The sequence below is a fragment of the Strigops habroptila genome, chromosome 3 (genome assembly GCF_004027225.2).
Source record: "Strigops habroptila isolate Jane chromosome 3, bStrHab1.2.pri, whole genome shotgun sequence".
Taxonomy (NCBI): Eukaryota; Metazoa; Chordata; class Aves; order Psittaciformes; family Psittacidae; genus Strigops; species Strigops habroptila.
The window spans coordinates 12746411-12768148 of record NC_044279.2 but is presented as its reverse complement, the minus strand read 5'-3'; the positions used below and the strand labels follow the sequence as shown (position 1 = coordinate 12768148).

The 21738-nt window shown below is 35.6% G+C and overlaps 1 protein-coding gene across 1 annotated transcript in view; it reads left to right on the top strand.

Annotated features, from left to right (window-relative positions):
• Positions 1 to 20200, top strand: part of PHTF2 (putative homeodomain transcription factor 2) — a 68528-nt gene extending 48328 nt beyond the window's left edge. The window contains exons 10-18 of the mRNA XM_030478046.1: positions 1250 to 1468; positions 3748 to 3876; positions 5045 to 5317; positions 6312 to 6443; positions 8935 to 9021; positions 10012 to 10167; positions 13578 to 13673; positions 16919 to 17044; positions 17815 to 20200. Coding sequence (XP_030333906.1) covers positions 1250 to 1468; positions 3748 to 3876; positions 5045 to 5317; positions 6312 to 6443; positions 8935 to 9021; positions 10012 to 10167; positions 13578 to 13673; positions 16919 to 17044; positions 17815 to 17835 — 1239 coding nt within the window. The 3' untranslated portion in view covers positions 17836 to 20200. The remainder of the gene's footprint in view (positions 1 to 1249; positions 1469 to 3747; positions 3877 to 5044; positions 5318 to 6311; positions 6444 to 8934; positions 9022 to 10011; positions 10168 to 13577; positions 13674 to 16918; positions 17045 to 17814) is intronic.
• The last annotated feature ends 1538 nt before the right edge of the window (positions 20201 to 21738 follow it).

Below are 21738 nucleotides of genomic sequence, written 5' to 3'. Positions count from 1 at the left end.
AATTGCCAGAGGATGGAGATAAGTGGGATGGTACTGCTCTTCAGACTACCTGCCTGTCTTTCAGGAAATGGATTCTGCTTGCTGTAGAAAGTAGTTTAAAGATCTGCATTCTTGTTCTGAAGTCAACATTAGATTGTTTCATATGTATTCATGGGCAGATTTGAGTGTCCAAACATAATATTTTTCTTTCTTTATCCAAGATAGAGGTAAAATTTGAACATAGGGCATGCTTGTTTTAAGTACGGTTTTATGTACAACTATGTAGATTATATATACACCTAGCATTAGCTAGATGTATATCCTTGCTTATTTTCCCTGTCTGTACCTGATGCATAACTCTCTATACCTGACGCATAACAAGCTCACTCTCTTTGAGAAGGTATGTTAGTAGTAACAGTGGGAAAACGTGATTTCTAGGGGACTTTGAGAGTCAATTCCTTTTTTATTAAAGGCTCTTAGATTTAGAAATGTACTCCTGGAACATACTGAGCTTTCTTTTAAAACTAGTTAAATTATGCCCACACTGCTTACTCGAAAGGCTGTTTGAGTGCCTCAGGTCTTAGATGACTAGAAATATCTTTGCTTTCTTCCTCTAGGGCCTTGTCGTTTCTAGAGAAAGAATTCCTTACTGTATGGAGGAGTTAATAAGTAGCTGAAGTACTTCAGCTCAAACAACTAGAGACAGAAGATCCAAATATCAAATTAATTTAAAATAGTTTCTGAATGATGCTTCTCTCACACTCAGTCACATTTCTTCATTACAATTGCAGTCTCATGTATATGACTTTAAGCCTCAAACATTTTTTTCACATTTTCACTAAACTAGTGAAGCTGTAAAGTGTTTTAAAAGAGGCTTAATTTATAGCTTATAAAATCAGAAGTTTGAGGTGTAGTTGGAGTCTGTAGCTTTATAATTGCTGTGAAAGTCTAAAGGGATGAATTCTAGAAAATCTGTAAAATAGTTATTTCCTTATAATAGTTGGTACAGTTTGATTCCTCATAATGTGACCCCCTTCCCCAACAGAGCAAGGACCATGGATTGGTACTTGTTTGTACAGTGTCTAAAAATGTACAGCCTCTTAGACACTCTTTCAGTACACTTGTAATTCTTTCTGACGAGAAAGATAATGGATTGGAATACAAAAAGCCAGATAAACATGGATTCACTAATTTGAACTTTAACTGTTCTCTCAGGGAACAATGTAGGATAAAAAAGTGGCTTTAATTCCAATGGATATTTTAATTTCAGGATACACCTAAATCAGGTACTAGCTGCAGTTCTCGGTGTTCAAGCTCCAGACAAGACTCTGAGAGTACAAGACCAGAATCGGAAACCGAAGATGTGCTGTGGGAGGACCTCTTACACTGTGCAGAGTGCCACTCTTCCTGTACCAGTGAGACAGATGTAGAAAGCCCTCAAGTGAATCCATGTGTGAAGAAAGAGTATAGAGATGACCCATTTCATCAGGTTGGTATCCACCAATTCCGATTTCTCTTTTTCGCTCTACGCACAAGTTCAGTATTATCAGTTCTATCATATGCAAGGAGGCCTGAGAGGAAGAACTCTACATTAAATGAAAGTTACAAAGCCAAAGTGATTTGAGAGAATTAAAACAAGGAGAATTTGATTTCTGCTACTCAGTCATTAATTTGTCAAATGAAGAGGATATGACAGTATACTGAAATAGCCTGCAGAATATTTGAGTGTTTGAATCTTTGTTCTATTTCAGGACAAGTACTGATTGTTTTAAGTTTCCTCTGTGGTGTAGATGGTTCTGTTGTTCTGTTCTGTTCTTTTCTCTAGTGGAATTGCTCTTTCATGACGACATATCAGACATCTTTGTATTTACTTATATATAAATGTATATATAAAAAAGCAAATAGGTGAAATAGTATCTAATGTGTATATATATGTATATATAATGTGTATATATTATGTTACATGTGGATTGTGTATGTCTAAACTCAATTTAGATATAATCTTTTTATTTTTACCTTAAAGCTAATAATTTCATTTCCCTTATTTAATGCTATTCTATGGCAACATACAGGTAGTCATTTCTGCAAATATAAGTGCTTGTTGGGCAACGCTTCAGTTGCAACCTGCCTTAGGTTAATGCTGGACAGAATCCATTGTTAATAGTTGATCATTAACAATCAAGTATTAGTCTTCATTTGATAAAATCCATTCAGATGTCACAGTGCCAGTTAGATTTGTTGTGCGAGTCTTATCTTTAAGTTGTTTGTTAATTGCATTGCTAATATGAAGCATTTAAGTGAAGAGATGGAGAAAATGTGAAACATTATTCTGTGTAAACATGTCACGTGTTGGTAGCCCATCATCAGTACTAAGGATTGCCACACAAGAGAGCGCGGTAATGCTACCTAAGGAACAGAATTTCAAAAGACATGCTTTTCACTCATAACCAGAATTGAAAATGATGTGTTTGTTGATTTTTTTAAAAAACATCCCTTCACCCCTACAGAAAAACAACCGTAAAAAGACAGCAGTTTGGATTTCATGCAGTCTTTGCTTTTTTGTTTGATTTTTAGTTGTTATTGTTACATTCCATATAAACACTAAATTGGAAGCCTTACAAGAGGGAGTTGAATTGCAGTATATGTATTGACTTTGCTTTTCTGCAATTGAGTTTTTTTCTGTTTGATAGTAGATTGTGAATTTTTGAGTTTCAGCTCCTGGTGTTTATACTCCCTCTAGAGGGAGACCTTGGAAATCTGTGGTTAAGAAAGTCCTGCAACTAATATGTGCATTGTTTTAATAATATAAATCAATGGGGGAAAAAAAAGGAGATAATTGAATACTGAGCAGAATACAAAGATTTCAAATAAATACTGATAAAGCAGATATAAAAGGAAAAGCTTTATTTTCATCAATTATAAATTAAAATTTAAAAATAATATTGTGCCCCAGCGCTCCTGTCCCCGGCACCACCACTTCCAGTAGTTTGATACACATAGTGCTGGGTGACCAGGCAGAGTTGAGAGCAGTTTTAATCATCTGAATGGCAGAGCAGTGAGACAGGGCTGAGGGAAGTCAAGAAATGGCTGCAGCAGAACTTGTTGCCTCAAGATTTTTCCAGATCCTTTAGTTATCACTTGGCTCTCTGTTCAGAGTAAAGGTGCCTCAGCCATAAGTGCATTCAGTGGATCAGGCTGGGACTGCTTGACTCTTGGAGAAGCGTGTATTGATTTGACTCCTACCACAATCTCTGAGTCTTGCAGATACAGTTAACATAGGGGGGCCTTCATTCATAAAAAGGATTGTGAATTACGCAAATATCATTAAATCAAAAAAAGAAAAATATGGTTGGCCTTAGGCTCAACCTGAGAAGAGTATGTTTTAGAATGTTAGGGGTAAAAATTAATAGAAAAATAAAATATTCCATAATACATGTGGCAAAATTAAAGGTGGCTTATAAGTAGACCTTTGCTTTCAAACCTTTCTTCTTTGATAAGTTTGAGCAAAAAAAGAAGCCAATTAATCCTCAACAACAATAATTCAACACTATTAGAAAATGAAATATGGTGGAGAGATTTCTGTACTCACAGCTATTTCTTGGAAAAGTGGATGATTTTGAGGAATGTTGTTAATATATAGTAGAAGTAAATGAAGTAAATGCTATATAACAGTATTTGTGTTAAAGTGTTTTTTTGTCAGCATATTGCTGACAAAGGCATACTGACAAGACAATATCTCTGATGGAATATATTCCTTGTCTTTCCCAGAGTCATTTGCCTTGGATCCACAGTTTGAATCCAGGCCTAGAAAAAATAAGTGCAATTGTATGGGAGGGTAATGACTGTAAGAAAGCAGATATGTCTGTGCTTGAAATCAGTGGCATGATAATGAACAGAGTGAGTATTCTTTTTACTTTATGCAAATACTGTATTTAGGATACGAAGCACTACCAGAAATAATGTTGTCATTTTGCTGGGGGGTTTTGGTTTGGTTTTTTTTTGTTATGTAAGTGTCTGTTATTACATTATCGTTCCATGGCTTGCATCTCATTTACTTGTCACTAACAGATAAAAGAGCTACAAATCTTAAGTGTTGGGACAATGAAATGTGTTTGCATTGTTAGGTGCTTGCTAACACAGCCAGTTTCTGTTTTATTGTTCCAGAGTGATACATGCTGTGAATATTCTTAATTACCTTTTTGCACTTCACTTTGTTGAACTTCACGAGGTTCGCATTGGCCACCTCTCAAGCATGTCAAGGTCCCTCTGGATGGCATCCCTTCCCTCCAGTGTATCAACTGAACCACACAGCTTAGCGTCATGAGCAAACTTGCTGAGGGCGCACTCAATCCCACTATCCATGTCGCTGACAAAGATGTTGAACAGGATCAGTCCCAAACCTGACCTCATTGAATTGCTGTTCTCTTTTTCAGTATAGACACCATAGGCATTTTGTAGAGTTGAACATCAAATCCTAGCATAGCTTAAGAAAGCTGTCACTAATTCTGTCAAGTTGATACTTACCATCTCCAACTTGTTAAAAGCAATGTATTCACAAACTTTGTTCTCAGAAACAATACAGTTTTGGGTGCAATCTACAGCAGAAGTAAATTTACAAAGCCATAGCCAGAACAATAGAACTCCGGTCCCATCTGCACTCTTTGATTCCGTTAGAAACATAGAACCTAAGATCAAAATACAAATAGGAGCAACGTAGATGTAAGCAAGACAGTCTGATTGGCACACTTTGTTAATTCAGCATTGAATGAATTTTTAATACAAAGATATGCACCAGAGTCTGTTAACTGCAGTGTTATGTTGTTGGGTTTTTAAACGGTTTGTCATATTTGGTTCCTGTGCATTAAGTGCTCTTTGAGGACTTCCTTTTTCTTAATAGTAAATTCTGAAGATACTTGGTTTAAGGTTTCATATAACTTATCAGGTCATAAAGTGTTCTTTTTGATAGTATTTTCACTTGATAGTAATTGATATAATTTGATAGTAATAATTAATTTATTGACCTAATTCCAAAATTAAAAGTCTGCCTTTTTTTTTTTTGTTTCAGGTGAACAGCTATATACCAGGAATTGGTTATCAGATTTTTGGCAACGTCATATCTTTAATCTTGGGTTTAATGCCATTTGTCTTTCGACTTTCCCAAGCTAAAGATTTGGAACAACTAGCTACACATTCTGCCACAGAACTTTGTATGACTGCATTTGGATCAAATGGAGACATTCTGGTTCTCTCAATGGTTATTATAAGTTTTGTGGTCCGTATGTCTCTAGTGTGGATTTTCTTTTTTCTGCTATGTGTAGCAGAGAGGACATACAAACAGGTACGAACAGCAAAGCAAGAGGTGTCATCCACAGTAAAACAAGGTTTAATGTTTATGGTTTTTTGACTTTGTGGATATTTTAAACTTGTTTTCTTCAGCACATTATGATTCATAGATCAATGATGACAAATACTTCAATGGATTTACAGTTTAGGAGGTGACTCAGTTGCTGCAATGGACTGAAGTCTCTGTACAGTCTCTGTAGCTACACATTTTTCCTGGAGAGCATTTCTGAGGGGAAAAGTTTTATTTCAGATTTCTCAGTCAATGTATTAAATCCAGCTTTTAAGCCATATCTCAGTTGGTCTCGGTTTATCCCCAAGGAGAAGGAGTTTCTATAAAGGAACTCTATAAATTTCCAGTTTGTTCTACCAGTGGTTTTTCAAAACTTCGAGTTGAATTCAAAACAGTTCAGTCCAGAAGCTAGCCAAGAGCCCTGCTTTGATGGTAGATCAGTCACATGGTTGAAGACTGAGAGAGCTGCTATCTCGAGTAAAACACCTGTTAATTTATTGCTTATTGTTGCAATTTAAGCTTTTAAGAGTATCAATATCACTTACTAGCTGCAGAGTATATATACTTATTGGTCTGCAAAAGAAAGGCTTTCTTGTCTAAAATTATAGCCAAAATATGTGACTTAATACAGAAGAATAGAATGAACCTGCTTCTAATAATAATTTCTGTTGGAAGGAACTTCTGTGATACAGGCACTCTCTAATGCAAATGATTTGCAGGTTTGATTTTCTCCCAGTTTAAGAGCAAAGCAGATATGTTGTCTGAAATTTGAAGACAGGAACTCAAAGTGTATCTAAATTTTATCATTAGGATATGAAGACTTTTAAAACTTTTTAGTGTATCTCCTCTTCTTAGTAACATGCTACTTTTATTTCTGCACTATATTAACATATTTTAGTTTACACTGATTCACTGTGCGTTACTTCGACTTACTATTTTCTTTCTATTGCCCTTGAAAATCAATCTTTCTTCTCTGCAGAGGCTACTTTTTGCCAAACTTTTTGGTCATCTAACATCAGCCAGGAGGGCAAGAAAATCAGAGGTTCCTCACTTCCGCTTGAAGAAAGTACAGAATATAAAAATGTGGCTTTCTCTCAGGTCCTATCTAAAGGTAAAATAATGTATATTTTTGCTACCATTTTAATATGAAATATCTCATATGCTGTTGATGGAAAGTTGGTATTCTAGTCTGAATTTTTCTGCCTGTGCACTTTCCCCTATTGATGCACATGTGCCTTGTACACTTCATTTTAGTGACTCTGGGTCAGCAGTGTCTGTAGGCAGCCAAACTGTGAGAACGTGAATGTCTAGATTTTGCCTTGGAGTAACATATGAGTGTGCTCAGAGTTGATGTCTTGTCTTACTAATGCTAGCAGAAAAGTCTCTCAGGTGAATATGCTGGGTAAAAACGACCACTTATAGTATAATACAGAGAATACCTTATTGTAAGAGCCTCACCAATTAGCATCATTAACACAGAAGGAATTTATGAAGCAAGACAATTTATGTGCATATTTGTTCTGTGAGCGTATACTTGCTAGGTGAAACTAGAAATTATGCCCAAGTGTTATCTACAGGACATTCCAATCCCTCTGTTGCATGTTCAGCTCATATTTGAGAAATCTCTTTATATCTCAGTAATGATCTTTTCAAGCCAGAGCATTTTGATGAGTATTTATGAAAGGATGCATATTACCCAGCTCAGGATTGGGTTGTTTTGTGTCCCTGTCCCCTCCCATGTGTTTTTTCCCCTATTTTTCTCTCTGTGTTAGGTAGTTCAACTCCAATGAAGCTAGGTTTTTTCCTATTTGTTTTCTATAGAACCATTAGTTTTAGTGAACAGCATCCGGCAATCTCTTGTCTGTGATGGTAATCCCCTTATTTGCATCTATGCTTCTTTCCAACAGCAATTAAGAAAGGTTAGATGAAATCTGCAATCAGTAGTTTTTAGAAGTAGGTGAAGGATTATGAAAACATAAAGAAGTTCTGGCATGGAGACTGGGGAGTGTGGAAAGCAGGAACTATAAACAGGAAAAATTTGTAATGTAAAGCACAATCTTAAATTTGAAAGATGCATCACTTCAAAAGGAATTGAGGTGATTATTTACAACACCCCTTGTGTTATGGAAGTATCCGTTAGGGAGGTTCTAAAAAAGATGTACTTTTTAAACTTCACATTTGAGAGACTTGTATCTTTTTCCTTCTAGTCTGTAATTTGTTGCTGGATGGGAAGAAAAGAGGATAACATCACTTGGACAATAGAATGTAGTTTTGATGCTTTAAAGACTGCATATGGTAGCATTGTTGTGGAGAGAGTATCTTGCCTTCTTTCCTCACAACCACATCTATATATTCCACCCTTTCTTATGCCACCAGAAACATTTGTATAGTTATGTGGCTAAGAAAAGAGCAATCAGTGGTCAGAGGCAGGTACAAAGGGAACTGAACCAACTCAAAAATAATCAGGCAAGAACAGTAATTTTCCCCTCCATCTGTTGCTTTGTTTGGTTCACTGGGCAGCTCCGTAATGCCTATTCTAGCATGAGGAAAGGAATGGAGACAAGCAGCTAAGGAGCAGGGCTGCCTTCTTGCAGTGGTACTGCTGGCATGTACTGGCATTTGTCCCAGATACACCTCTCTGTATATGTGTCCACCTGTAAAGATGTGAGCTGGGGTATATACACATCTCAAGTCTCACACAGGCAAAACGCTCTGGTGCAGTACATAAGTAGTGCGTGCAAACCTGTGGTACAATTTGCACTTTATTTCAGTAGTTAGGCTTCCTATCTCTTTCTCCCAGTTCCAAGGTTATATCTTGCATATGTACACCTCCCATTCTCCTCATGTTTATACAATTAGTAGCATGGCTGGAGAACAAAGTTGAGAAATGTATCTGTTATAACTTGTTATAACTTGTACATGTTTCAAAGCAGCACAGGATGTTTAATTCTTTAAAAAAAAAAAAAGAGGAAAAGCTTAGTGGGTAGAAACATTTCGTTGTACTAAGTGAGAAAAAAAATGGTTGCAAACAGTGAGGTTGCACTTTTCAAGACAAGTGTGTTTGTTCCCCAGTTTTCCTTCCTGTTCTGGGGAAGAGAAGTGTATTATTGCATCTACCACAATGGGACAGTGATTTACAGCTATATTTTGTTTGTGTCAAAAAGAGGCAAGTTGTGGAAAATACCAACCATGTGAAATCATATCGTGATATCCTGTTGTGATCTGGTGTCCAAAAATCTTTTGTTGGCCCTGGTTTTATACTCGGGGTTAAAATCCAGTGCTGTATCAAATTTGTGATGTCAGGGAATACTGCCCACATCAAAGTTACCTTGCATCATGAAGGAGCTGACTGAACAAGTGGTGAATATTTTCTTTTCTCATAATTACCCTTAAATGCTTGCATCAAAATTAATCTCATGTGCTTTTAGGGGTTTCAAATGTAGTAGTAGTATTTGGATCTAATATGGTGTTTGAACTTAGGTTGCCAGATTACAAGACATGATGAAACATAGGTTCAAGGTGTGAATCTAAGTGGATATGCTAAATATTAACTCTGACTGGGCAAGTTTTCACTCGCACATGTGCATATCCTTTATTTTCAGCGTCGAGGACCTCAACGCTCAGTTGATGTGATAGTTTCATCTGCCTTCCTACTGACTATCTCAGTTGTGTTTATCTGTTGTGCCCAGGTGAGGAAATCTTACTTGTATAGGAACAGCCATGACTTAAATAGCTTTAAAAAATATTTTTGACTACCAATAGGCATGGGGATTCCTATTAAGTTAAAAGACCACAGTGAAAAATCAAAAACAGTCGTTACAGCTTTTCAGAAGATTAACTTCCATTTTGTATTGTGCATTTTATCTACGTTAGAATATTATTCTGTAAGACCGAAAGAAACTTACTGATAGCATAATTCCTGACATGATGATAGTATGTTTTAATTCTGTGTCCTCTTTCATTTTCCATCATGGATTTTGGAACATAGGGGTTTTTTTCTAACATTTTGCATCAAAACAGACTTTTGCAAAGACAGTCGAGATTGACCTTGGTTGATGATTTTTGTGAGAAACCAGGTTGTTGGCTATATTAGCCTGCCCTCTAGTGGAATATCTTTTAGTAAGGAAATCTGTGCTTAAAGATGATTTTTACTGCTTAAGATTTTTCCTTGAGCTTCTGTTTCAGAATACAGGGAAGCTTCTGAATGGCTTCTGTTTGTATTTTCTTTCCACTTCCTTCCCCAGTATATGCTAATGTACTTTCCTGGTAGCAAATGTTAAATATTTTAATAAGAATATAATTTAGCAGTAGCTCCTCTTGGATTCAATTTTCTATATAATTTAGTACATCTGATGGTATATTTTGAGTTTTATCCCATATAGTGTCTTTGCAAGTTTGAACATGAAGTTAAAATTGTCTTAGAGTGTATTTTTTTTTTCTATTGCTTCAGAGATCTGAAAAGAAGATCTGATTGAGCCTTTCAGAGCATATCTTTTCTCAAACCTTACATCTTTGACACAGTGCTGATTTTAAATTATGATTCAAAAATCTTGTATGCCTAAACCAAATCCATATACTTATTCTTGGAAATTTTTCTTGGAGTTGAGGATATGTGTAATTATTTTCTTATGTTGTAATTATTACTTCCAATTAAATTTTTTTTTTCCTCTTGGTTTCAGCTGCTTCACATGCACGAGATCTTCCTTGATTGTCACTACAATTGGGAACTTGTAATTTGGTGCATTTCACTAACTCTTTTTCTCTTAAGATTTGTTACTCTTGGATCTGAAACTAGTAAAAAGTACAGCAATACCTCAATATTACTTACCGAGCAGGTGAGAATTCATATAGACCTGTATTTTTATATTTAAACAAGTCATTCATCTGGTAGGTCTCAGGCATATATTTTCTCTCAAAATGCTGGATGGGAGAGTAAAGGACTTGAAAACAAAGTTACCCTCTACAAAGTGGGTCACTGCTTCCAGTCCAACAGTTTTGACTGCTAAATTGTGTGGATTACATATAGTCTCCTCTAGACTACCTGGAAACTTTGACTTTCAGTCATCTGTCCAGCTTGGCTTTGGGTATGCAAACTTTTCTTCTCAGGAATGTTCTAGTCAGCGTTTGTTCTGCAAACTTCTGTCTCTGCTCTGCCTGGCACTGCTGATAGTTTTCTGAGCTAAGCATGTTGAGTTAGCGTTAGGTAAGAAGCAATCTCTTTCTGCTCAGAGAGGTTTCACAGTGGTGCCAAACACAGCATTCAGGACAAGGCAAATAGGCTTTCAAATCTTCACAGGTTTCCTACAGGAAATATGTTCAAGTTCAAGTTGGAGAATAAAATCTTCAAACTATGTCACATCACAGGATGTGAAGCTTATGGCAGGTGGTGTAAATGACTGCTTACATGTTGTGCTCAATGAGAATTCATCCTGCCTTAACTGAAGTTGATGAGGCTGGACACTGAGAAGACAGTCTGCCTATTTACCTTGTCCTGTGGTGTGGTGTGTTTTGCACCACACCAAACTAGCTATAAGAACAACTAGCTATTGCTTGCTCTATGATATCAAAGGTAGGTCATTTGCTTGCTCTATGATATTAAAGGTAGTGGTGTGTTTTGCACCACTATGAAACCTCGCAGAGTTCCTGAGCCTGGAGAGCTTTGCATTGTTCTGTTGATCCTTAGAGTAGGAATAGCCTAATGTCCGAGTGAAGTTTGTCATCTGTTTTTGGGGTGAAAATGGAGGGAAATATTTGGGATAAGGATTGGGAAAAAAATGTAGAGAGCAAGGCAAGAAAGAGACAGAGAATGTCAAGCCTTTGTTTTGCTTTCTTGGTTTCTATACTGTGCTCTTCATGAGAGTCAGTGTTTGAAGATTTTAAGCCAGCATGGACATTGAAAGAAGCACTCTTATGTCCCCAGAACTTAAAAAATAAAAGAAATTCAGAAAGTGCTATGTCATCAGACACTTAGCTTTGTATTGAATCCAGCTTATCCTGTTAAAAGTAATTTCCCTTAAAAATGCCTGAGAGCTTTATGAAATGAAAACTAAAATAGAATCCACAATCATTTCTCTGAAAATAAAAAGGATACATATCACCCTGGCTAGAACTCATTTTGGACTGGTTTCACATACTTAGCTGGATACCACAGCATATTTACAGTGTTCTTGGAACAGACATGTGAAATTCTGACATTTCAGCCTTTCATGAGAGGTCTAGCCCAAACAATTGACTAACACTCACTAAAAATCTAATCTGAAAAAGCACATCTGAACTGCTATCCTTGAAAATCACACATTAATGCTATTAGGCTTACTGAGAAAAGAATGAAGCTTTAAAACAAACAAGCTACAAAAAAAGCCAAAGCCAACCAAACAAAAGGACAAACAAGACTTACCCCTTGGATTCAATTAAAATGCTTCACAGATAAGATGAAATTGCAAATTCTACTTTCTGTCAGCAGAGTTCCAGCCACTTTTGTGTGCTTTATATTCAACCTATGAATTTCATGATTAGGAGTCATGATGGGAAACTAAAAGATCAGTCATTTTACGTCAAAGGACTTTCTGACTGTATGCTGTTTGCCTGTAATTTTTCCAGTCCTTCTGAAAGTGTTTTTAATTGGTCTTGTAAATTAAGTGCCTCAGAGGTTCGTTGTTGAGTAAAATACAGTGTGTGGTCTGATTAAAGTTGTGTCTTGCCAGTTTCAAGTCTCAGAATAGGTATGGTAGGTGGATGTGCATATACGCAGTCAAACTTCCCTCCTGATTCAAAGTTTGTTAGTGAATGCTGCTTTTTCCCCGTAAATTGATGAAATCATAGTAACTGTTAAAAGAGATTTGAACCTTCCTAGGGTTTATTAACTACCATTTCTTCAGAATTGCTAAACAGAGCCTTTATTCTTAGTTTATTTCTGTTTATAAGCACTTGAGTAGTTGAAATGAGTGATTTTATATTTAAAAGCTGGAATCTTTTTGTCTTTAAAAGCACAATTTACTTTAATACGAAATTTTAAAGCTTAATATGCCTTGGAATGTCTTAGGCATAGTTCTTGATTTTTAACTTTTATAAGAAACTTAGAGTGACCTTCTTAGGGAGATCTGATAATATTCAGTCATTTTGTTTAGATGTCTGTGGCCCTTATTTCAAAAACCACCTTGCAATAAGGTGGTTAAATATATAGCATCGTATAGCATCACTTCCTTTCTGCAACTTCATTTCTGTAGCTTGTCTGTCATCTGAAGGACTATTTCTGCATATTACTGAATTGTTCATTTTTAATTTGTTGAAGGTTGTCATCCTAAAATAAAAAGCTCACGGCTTTTCATAGAATCATAGAATGGTTTGGGTTGGAAAGGACCTTAAGATCATCTCGTTCCAACCCCCTGCCATGGGCAGGGATGCCTCACACTAGACCATGTTGTCCAAGATATTTCTCTTTTGATTTGCTTTTGTTATGCAATAGAAAAGAACAACTAGCTATTGCTTGCTCTATGATATCAAAGGTAGGTCATTTGCTTGCTCTATGGTATTAAAGGTAGGTCATGAAAGCTGGTATTTCAAAATTGCTAGAAAGCCAGAAGAGAGCTAATTTGTACTCTTAAATAAACATTCTCAGAAATGATGACCTAAAAAAGTCTGAATCACAGATGTGTTGAAATGCTCAATATACTGTTCTTCTACAGCAATGAAGAGTTTAATAATTTTCCAAGTTTTTCAAGGCACTGGAAAGATTGATTTTCTGCACTCAAGGTGCTTGTGGAGTACTCAATTATACTAAAATCTTTTAAAAGAGATTACTCTTTAGCAGAATTATGCTTAAGCATTTCAGTCTATTCAATAACTTTTGGAGATTTTAAGCCTTGTAAGGTCTGCAGACTAGTATAAAAACCTGGAAACGTATTGACAAACCTCAGGCAGTTATTGACGGAGGAAAAAGAAATAATGCAAACCTTACATGCATAGTGGTTTTTTTCTTGCTGAATTTGTAGATCACACTAAACTTCAGAGCTGTTGCCATAATAGTGTCAAATGTGGTTATTTATATCAGAAAGCATTGTAGTTTCTGTGGCACTGAGCCAGTATTTTTTCTTAAATATTAAAAAGGAAGCAAAAAATTTACTTGCTTGCAGAAATGTCATTGCTGTTCTATTATATGGCGGCTGAGAAATGCCTTAAATATTTCCAGATGAATTCCTTTAAATTCTTAATCATTGATACTCTTTTTTTTTTTTATTTAAATCAGATAAACTTGTACTTGAAAATGGAGAAAAAGCCTAATAAGAAGGAGGAACTGACACTAGTGAACAATGTTTTAAAACTTGCTACTAAGTTATTAAAGGTAAGAATTAAAATATTATTACTGTATTTTATGTAACTAAAAAGCGGAATAGATTCCTTAATGAGTCACTCGTGTTACTTCTCCAGCAGCACAGTATGCTTTGGTTTAAATCTGCTCTCTAGGTCTTTCACAGCGGTGCTACTTGTTCATACGCTACAGTCTGTTATGTTTCTATCATTGAAGATTATAAATTACTGTTATATACAATAAGTTTTATTCTTCAACAGTATATAAGCAGTGTGAGAAAAGGTACTTCAGGATGGACAGAGTGATAAACCCTTGGGAAATAAATGCAATTTCATTGTCTGTTTTGAATGTTGATATCTGTTTTGAGTTATAAGCATGGAATTCTGTTGATAAATAGAAACTTTTTTTGCATATGCAATATTATCCTGTTTGCCAGCTAACTGTATTTGGTGGGTAGAAGATATTTCTTCATGGTGAGAGAACATGAATTATTTTATTACTTCCCATTTCTGGAATTCTGCAGATGAAAAATCATCTGACTTTCACCCATCTGGAGCTAGAGCACAGACATGCTTAGGGCTTTTTTGAACTTGTTTATATTGCTGCTGCTGTTGTTATTAACAAAGCAGTGGTTGAGGTTCTTGGGAAGACACATTTGATCCTAAATTGCCTCTGCTGAGTTTTTCTGTTCTTTCAAAGTCACACATCTGTCCTAATTTTGGAAGCAAGCTGTTTTGTTCTTGTCTGGGAGCTTAATTCTTGCTCCAGAAATGTCTTATTCTCCTTCAGACTAAACATCTCCCTAATACAAAACTTACTTAAGGGTTACCTGAATGCCAAAAAAAGTGAAATTTAACACTTGAAAACTTTTTTATTTCAGGTTGGCTTTTATGGACAAATAAAGTAATTTAGATCTAGTATTCCTTATGTAGTTTTACACCAAAATTAGCAGTATAGAACTTATAATTGACTGAACTGGGCTTTCAAAGAGGAAGCCAGTCCTAACACTACAAAAAACTGAATTCCTGACTTGGCTTCCCACCTCTCTTGGCATGGTGTGTCAGTGCTTAATCACTTCTGCTGTTGTGTAAACCATTTTTTAATTAGATTTGTCTGGATTGAACTCTCGGTGTCTGGATCTGTTACACATGCTGCTGTTACGGTAAAGTTCTTAAAGAGATGGTGGTGATTTGTTATTCTTGAGTTCAGAAGTAAGGTAACAACGGTATTTTGACTGCTCCTTTATGGAATCAACTTCTTCGTTTAGTCCGAGATAGAGTGGTCATTCAGAACAGTTCCCCAGGTATGACTGGCAAATGTAAAAGTATTTTCCTCCTCCTCAGATAAATTTCCTTCAATCCACCTCCCCCCACAAACACACTGTGTTTGACTATAGCAAAACTGATACTGATTCCATGTGCAGAGATCCCTACCAGTAGATGGAATGGCTGGATTGTCATACAGTAAACCTGAACCATCTTTCAGTGCCTCTATATACCTTCCTCTGCAATCAAGACAATTCGAGCCTATTAAGAGAAACGGTTGGGGTTTTTTGCATACAGCAGTGCTTTAAGACCTTGCTTCCTCTTTCTACCATACTCTGAGTTCTGGTCACTTACCCCTATTGCCGTTATTCCTATGAGCTAAGGAGCAGTTTTTAAAATGAAGCCTAAACTCTGGTTATTCTAGTCAGCTAGTAGCTGAGATGATGGACTGTGCAAGTAGAGTAGACCAAGCACAACAGATTCAGGGTATCTGAAGAGTTGAAATGTTTGTATGCTGTGAGAACATAAGTAGGGTGAGAAGGAGCTGCTGTTGGTGGCAGGATGCTGATCAACCCTTAGTATGATTCACTTCAATCTTTTTCATGCTTTTCTCAGTGTTTCCCAAAAAATGTTCATGTTTTCCAGGAATGTATTAACTGACATGGCCTTTCCAAGAAGGGATTTGGCTTTTGTGGCACAAATCCCAGACCCAGGCCATCATTTGTGAGAATACTGAGAATACCCAGGCCATATTGTGAGAATGTGCCCAAAAGTGAGATGGGATTTCCAAGCCACCTAGTACGAGCTTTAAATGAATTCTTGGTAGTTAACAGTCAACACAATTGAGCATTTCATGCCCAGTAGCTAAATAGATGGTTTTGGTTTTTTTACTTGGTTTGGATGTTTTTGAACCTTAGCTTTTACTGAAAACATTATTCTTTTGAAAATTCTATTTTCTTACTTCAATAGGTAAGATGAATCCAAAATCTAAAAACTTTTTCCTTAGAGAATTTCTCCGCTGTTCTTCTCAGAATCATGTCTATTGTATCTTTTGTATTTGCTGCAGAGTTTTATACCGCATTACATCTAAATGAAAAGGTTGTTCACTCTGATTTCATCTCTTTTGAAAGAAAAGCTCTGAAATTCTTCTTTATGTAAAAAGGGTTTATAAAGTCCAGGATGTAATGCAGGAGAGGAATGAAGATGAATTTAAAGCTAGAAAATATAAATGACCAAAGCAGTGATAGTTGTTATACTTTATACAATCCACTTTTATATTTTAAAACTTATTTTTTCCTCTTTTATTTGACAAATTTTTAGGCTAGAAAAGTTTGGGTGACTTTATGCACACAGTGATAAATGGAAATTGGTGAAGCAGCCTCTTTGTTCAAGTTTTCTTGCACTTTAACTTTGTCTAGTTTTTGATCCTTCTGATTAAAAAAAAGTGGTAAAATATTGGCAGTTAAATGGTTGTTATTTTTTTTTCCTTTATCTTCCTTTTCTGTCTATGTTCATCAGTAATTATTCTCAAAATTAATGGAAAAAGAAGGGAATTGCATTAGGAAAGATATTTTTGGTAATTCTTCATTGTAGTGAGGTATCCCTCTGTCACTGTGGAAAATATTTCTTTTCTTGTTATTTGTGGTTCCACTGTCTGCCAGCTCTTTTACTGCTGATTTCTATAAAATTATAAGGAGTTCTAAAATGATGGCACCTTGGTGCCAGGAAAACCAGTTCAATGTTTTCCTGGCTCCATGAGCAAACTGGTAGATGCCCTACATGGGTAGCCTCCAATTTTTTGGAGGGTTATTTAGACACCAACAGTCAACAGTCAGTTACTGAGATAAGTATTTTCTTGCACATTGTTGTTTATATGTAGAAGAATAGGAGAATGTTTTACTCCACTGTGACTTCAAGACTTCCTAAACTGTCTAATATCTTTTAATACATATGTGAAAAAAACCCTTCTGTATAATTTTTGCTTTTAACAATGTCATTGTTTTGCATTACTAGGAACTGGACAGTCCCTTTAGGTTATATGGGCTTACAATGAATCCACTGCTTTATAATATCACCCAAGTTGTCATTCTGTCAGCTGTTTCTGGTGTCATCAGTGACTTGCTTGGATTTAATCTAAAGGTAACTACTTGATAAGCATCATTTTTTTTCACCATGGTGTGCAGAATGTTATGATAGATGGATCAAATACTTTAGCCTAATGAATGCTTAACTGTATTAATTAGAAGATTTATTGTTTGAAAAATGGTTACGAAATTTAAGCTGTATGAGAAGAATAGCGATGTATTTGTCAAAGCAGCCCTTTTAACTTTTTTTGCATTTTTGTGGCTTTCTAACTTGATTTATAACACATAATTACCAAGAATTCTTAGACATAAATACAGAGACATTTGTACACATAAGCATGAGACCTTATTTAACTTTTCTTCATATCCCAGATCTGATTTCTGTCTTGAATGCCTCACTTCTGACTTTGTAGCTCTTTAAGGGGTGCAGAAAGATTCAAGCTATCCTCTTGCTCTTCAATAAAGTATTACAGTAGATACAGTATTACCATGACCAATCTAACAGTGTTGTTTTGTCATGGCTGAAGGACTATCTTAGTAGATTTTACTCTCTGGCTCCCTCTGAACTACAAACTCTGGAAACTATTTCAGGATTCAGGTTATAAGGCGCATTAGTTTCCACAAGCTTGTAGCACTTGGCCATTGAGTTCTTTTATGTCTACCCATTCTTTTTCCTATTAGAAGTAAATGAATGTGAAATTTATTTTGTGCATCACAGAATATGCAGCAAATGCACTAAGAAGAAAAATTTAGTGGTATTGCAGTTCTAGTAAACAGAAAACTGAGATGAGAAATAATGTTGATTTACTGATCTAACTTTTCCAGCTCTGGAAGATCAAATCTTGACAATATATAAAGAAGATGACATAACACAGTGTTACAGAAAAACTCATTGATTGACAAAACTGCCTCAAAGCAGCCACTGACTCTGTATTTCAGATGCTACAACCTCTTCAAGGATGTCGTTTGGAAAATTGAAGTGTTTACATCTGACTGTCTTGTGCAATCTTTGTATTTATTTCATCTTCTCACTGTTTTATGTTCATTTTAGTTGACATTTATATTTTATTTTCAAACTTATTTGTTTAGTTTTGGAAAAAGTCAAAGTTAGAAAGGGTCAAAAACTGCGTATCTGAGAACTTGAAATCCTGGAAACTGCTTACACTAAATTAGTATATCTGTTGTTAAAGCTGAAGCCAATGCTGAACGTTTTTAGTTACAGTAACGCTATATTGAAGTCACGATTTCTGACAGTGTGGTAAAATTACCTAGAATATTTCATTTGCACCAATCATTTATGAGGGCAACGTAACATCAACAGATGTTTGGTTGCAATAGAAAAATGAGATCTATAAAAAAAACCATACTGACAATACAGTATGAAAGGTAGCAGAAATATTTTCTATTAATATTAGAAGCAAGTGGGAATTTTTAATATTTTGAGTAATTCCAGGATCTAAACTCATATAGGCTGCAGTTTAAATATCCTGGGATATTAATAAGGTATTATATAACAAGTCAACAAGTGCTCTTTGATAACACTTTTATTAGAGCAATAATTGTAAATGGTTACCATGCTGTATGATATTTTGATAAAATTAAATATTGTATTTATTTGAAATACTGAGCTGTTCTGCGCAGCTCTGACTGTGCATGCTCAATATGTGCACTTTTTATTGTTACTTTTAATGAGAAACTTTATATATATACATATAAATGTATATTAATTGGAATATATTATGGTGAACTATGGAGCAGTATATATTATATGTTGAAGTTGAATATTTAAACAAGCGAAAGATTTACTGGTGAAAGGAATGCTATGGGTGACTGAGCATAAGATAGATAGGTGCTCTCCTCTTGTACACTATAGTATATGCCATTCATACCACATTGAAGTTTAAGAACAGTTAAACACAGAAAACAAGTTCCTCTGGTAAGCAGCAAAGCTCACAAAGCCTGGTATTCAGTAGATTTGAGTCTTCAAATAGCGTCCTTCCTTCCCATTGCTCCCCAGCAGGCGTCATTCCCTAATGCTTTTCTGGCTGGGGTTTCCCAGCCTTGGATTTTCCCACCTCTCCCTATGACTTCTATCTCTGCCTCCCACATGGACGAGTCATATTGACTCATGGTTCTACAGTGTGACAAAAATAGATGTTCACCTGTGTAGAATTAAGTCATTTGGAACAAACTTTCCATCTACAAATTATTCTGGGATGATTAATACCACCAGGCATGAGTATTGTTACATTTTATGTTTCTAAAATAATGGCTTCATATTGAAAAATGACAAATAATTAGGTAGCAAGAGTCTGAACATTGCGCTATGTTTGCTAATCTTCAGAATCTTGGAAGATTTGAAGTATTGTATCTTAAACTTATGTGGTATAAAAATATTTTTATATATAAAGCAACACAAACAAGCATTTTGTATTTTATTTGCCTCTGTACTAATGTTTAATAATGACCAAAGTGCATTCTGGTTTTTGAAAGAATGTATTACCGGAGCTTTAAGAACATACTATATTTAGTTTCTCATGTGCAAACTTCAGCTGCATCTGATCTGTTTCTTCTTTCTCTGTTGTTTGATGTTGGGATTGTTTTTAAAAAAAGTAAGTACATTTTATACACAGTTTTTTCCAAATTATGGTACAGACCTACACAGAACTTAATTTTGCACAAAATATATTTTAAGAAAAAAAAAAAAAAAGTACAGCAGTTGTATGGGTGATAAAAGACAAGGCTTTTTTTGCCTTGTACAGCCTGTCACTATTACAAAACCATTCTTTTTAGAATTATTTTTAGAAATGTAAAATGGTGAATTATACGGCTTTCATTAGTAAAAAAAAAAAAAGGAGGGAGGGAAAGCATTGAAGTTTTGGTTGTAACCATGTATACCTCAGCAACTAGCACTGTGCTGGATTGTTGCACTAACAAATGGCGGCTTGGGAAGAGTAAAAGATTTGTGAAATGGAATTAAAAATAATAAAAACCTTTATTTCCTACCATTAGGAATATTCATTATGTTACAAATGGGAGAGGTTTAGTCTCCATCCCTCAATATGGGAAATCCAGTATGAGAATAGAGGCAAGTAGAAATATGGCAGATCTTGCGTGTTAACTGTTACTTTCTGGCACGTGTTTTGTAACTCAAAGTGTGATCAGGCTTGGAATAAAGCTTTTTATGGTTGATGGTAAAAAAAGACGTAAATCAATGCATTGAGCTGTGTCTTTTAGTAATACCCAGCATGTTTCTGAGTCTTCCTGGTTTGATTTGAATCCATATATTCTATTTAAATCAAAGCCTATTTGGGAGAGAAATCCTGTGTATGGAATGCAGATGACAATCCTCAAAATTGCACTTTCTTGCAAGAACACAAACTTTCACTCATTTTTAGTTATGCAAAGTAGTTTAATTTTATTAAGACTACTGGACATGCAGGTTCCAAATAACTGTTTCTACTTGAAAAATACTGAAACAGAATTCGGTCCTATTTCACTAGGATTTAAGGGGTTAATTTCAATCACCATTTTGACTGTTTTGTTATGTCACAAGATATATTTCCATGTGAAAATCAAAATCCAAGCTAACTAATGTACTTACTGACATCAAAGTGAAATGTCTCAATAACATGTTATCGAATATTTGGATAGAATTAATGCATGATAACTTATGTATTTTGTCTATTTGTTTACTGATTAGTGAAGTATTTTCTGTCAGAAAACCGTTCTATTAACAGCTTTCAAACACCCATTTTTATTAGCTTCATTTTGGCTTTTCCAAAGCTTTGTCTTTGGACTTTAAACATGTCCTGCTGGTGGTATCCCCATGACCACTGATAACTGGGCAGCAGGTTACACCCACACTTGTGTACATTTGCTCACTTTCTGAACTTACTTTAAACATAGGCTGCTTACGACTTAAAATTTCTTTTGATGGTCATGAAAGACACTATCTGCACTGAGAAGTTAACACCTTTGGAGAGGTTCTTTTTAACATCCATCTCTAGGTGAAAATGTAATGCGTGGTTTAAGTTTCCTTAGTCCAGACCCCATCTAAGTCTAAGTACTTTTCCAGATAGTTATGGAGCTGAAGATGATGGAATCTGACTGATGCATTGTTGCTTACTGGCTTGTTTCAGGTTGTGTTCCATTCTTATCAGCCCTGAACTTCTCAAAACCATCCTATCCAACAGAAAATCCTACATGCAATCTAAGCAGCTGGTAGTGTTCAGGCACAAATTCAGCATATGCTGAGTATGTCCTGTGTCTTACACTGGCTGTTACAATTAGGAATCCTGGTACCTCCTAGAGAGAGCGTTGTATTTCTACAGCTCATAGCGTAGAAATAAATTTGCATGTACCCTCCTGAGTGCCACCTTTGGAAGTTGAAGAGACGGAAGACCTTTCACAAAACCACAAGAAGTGAGTTTTATGAGATTGTATCTGTGTGCTGCTTGCTTAATACAAGATTGCAAACCTATTTGTAAACCTACTGTCTCTAGTAGGCTCCAATGAACCATCCAGTGTGTAGATTACACATACTGCCAAAAGAGAAAAAAAATTTACAATCCTTTTCTTGCAAGATCACAATATTACCTCAGCCTGGGTTATGCTAGAATTTTCTGCATTTCTGCAGACAAAATGCAGAAGGATACTTTGATGGTTAGATTAGTCTTTCATGTTACTTTCTATGGACTGCTGCTGCTGTCTTTACTGGGTACTGCAAACCCAAAGGTATCCAATTTG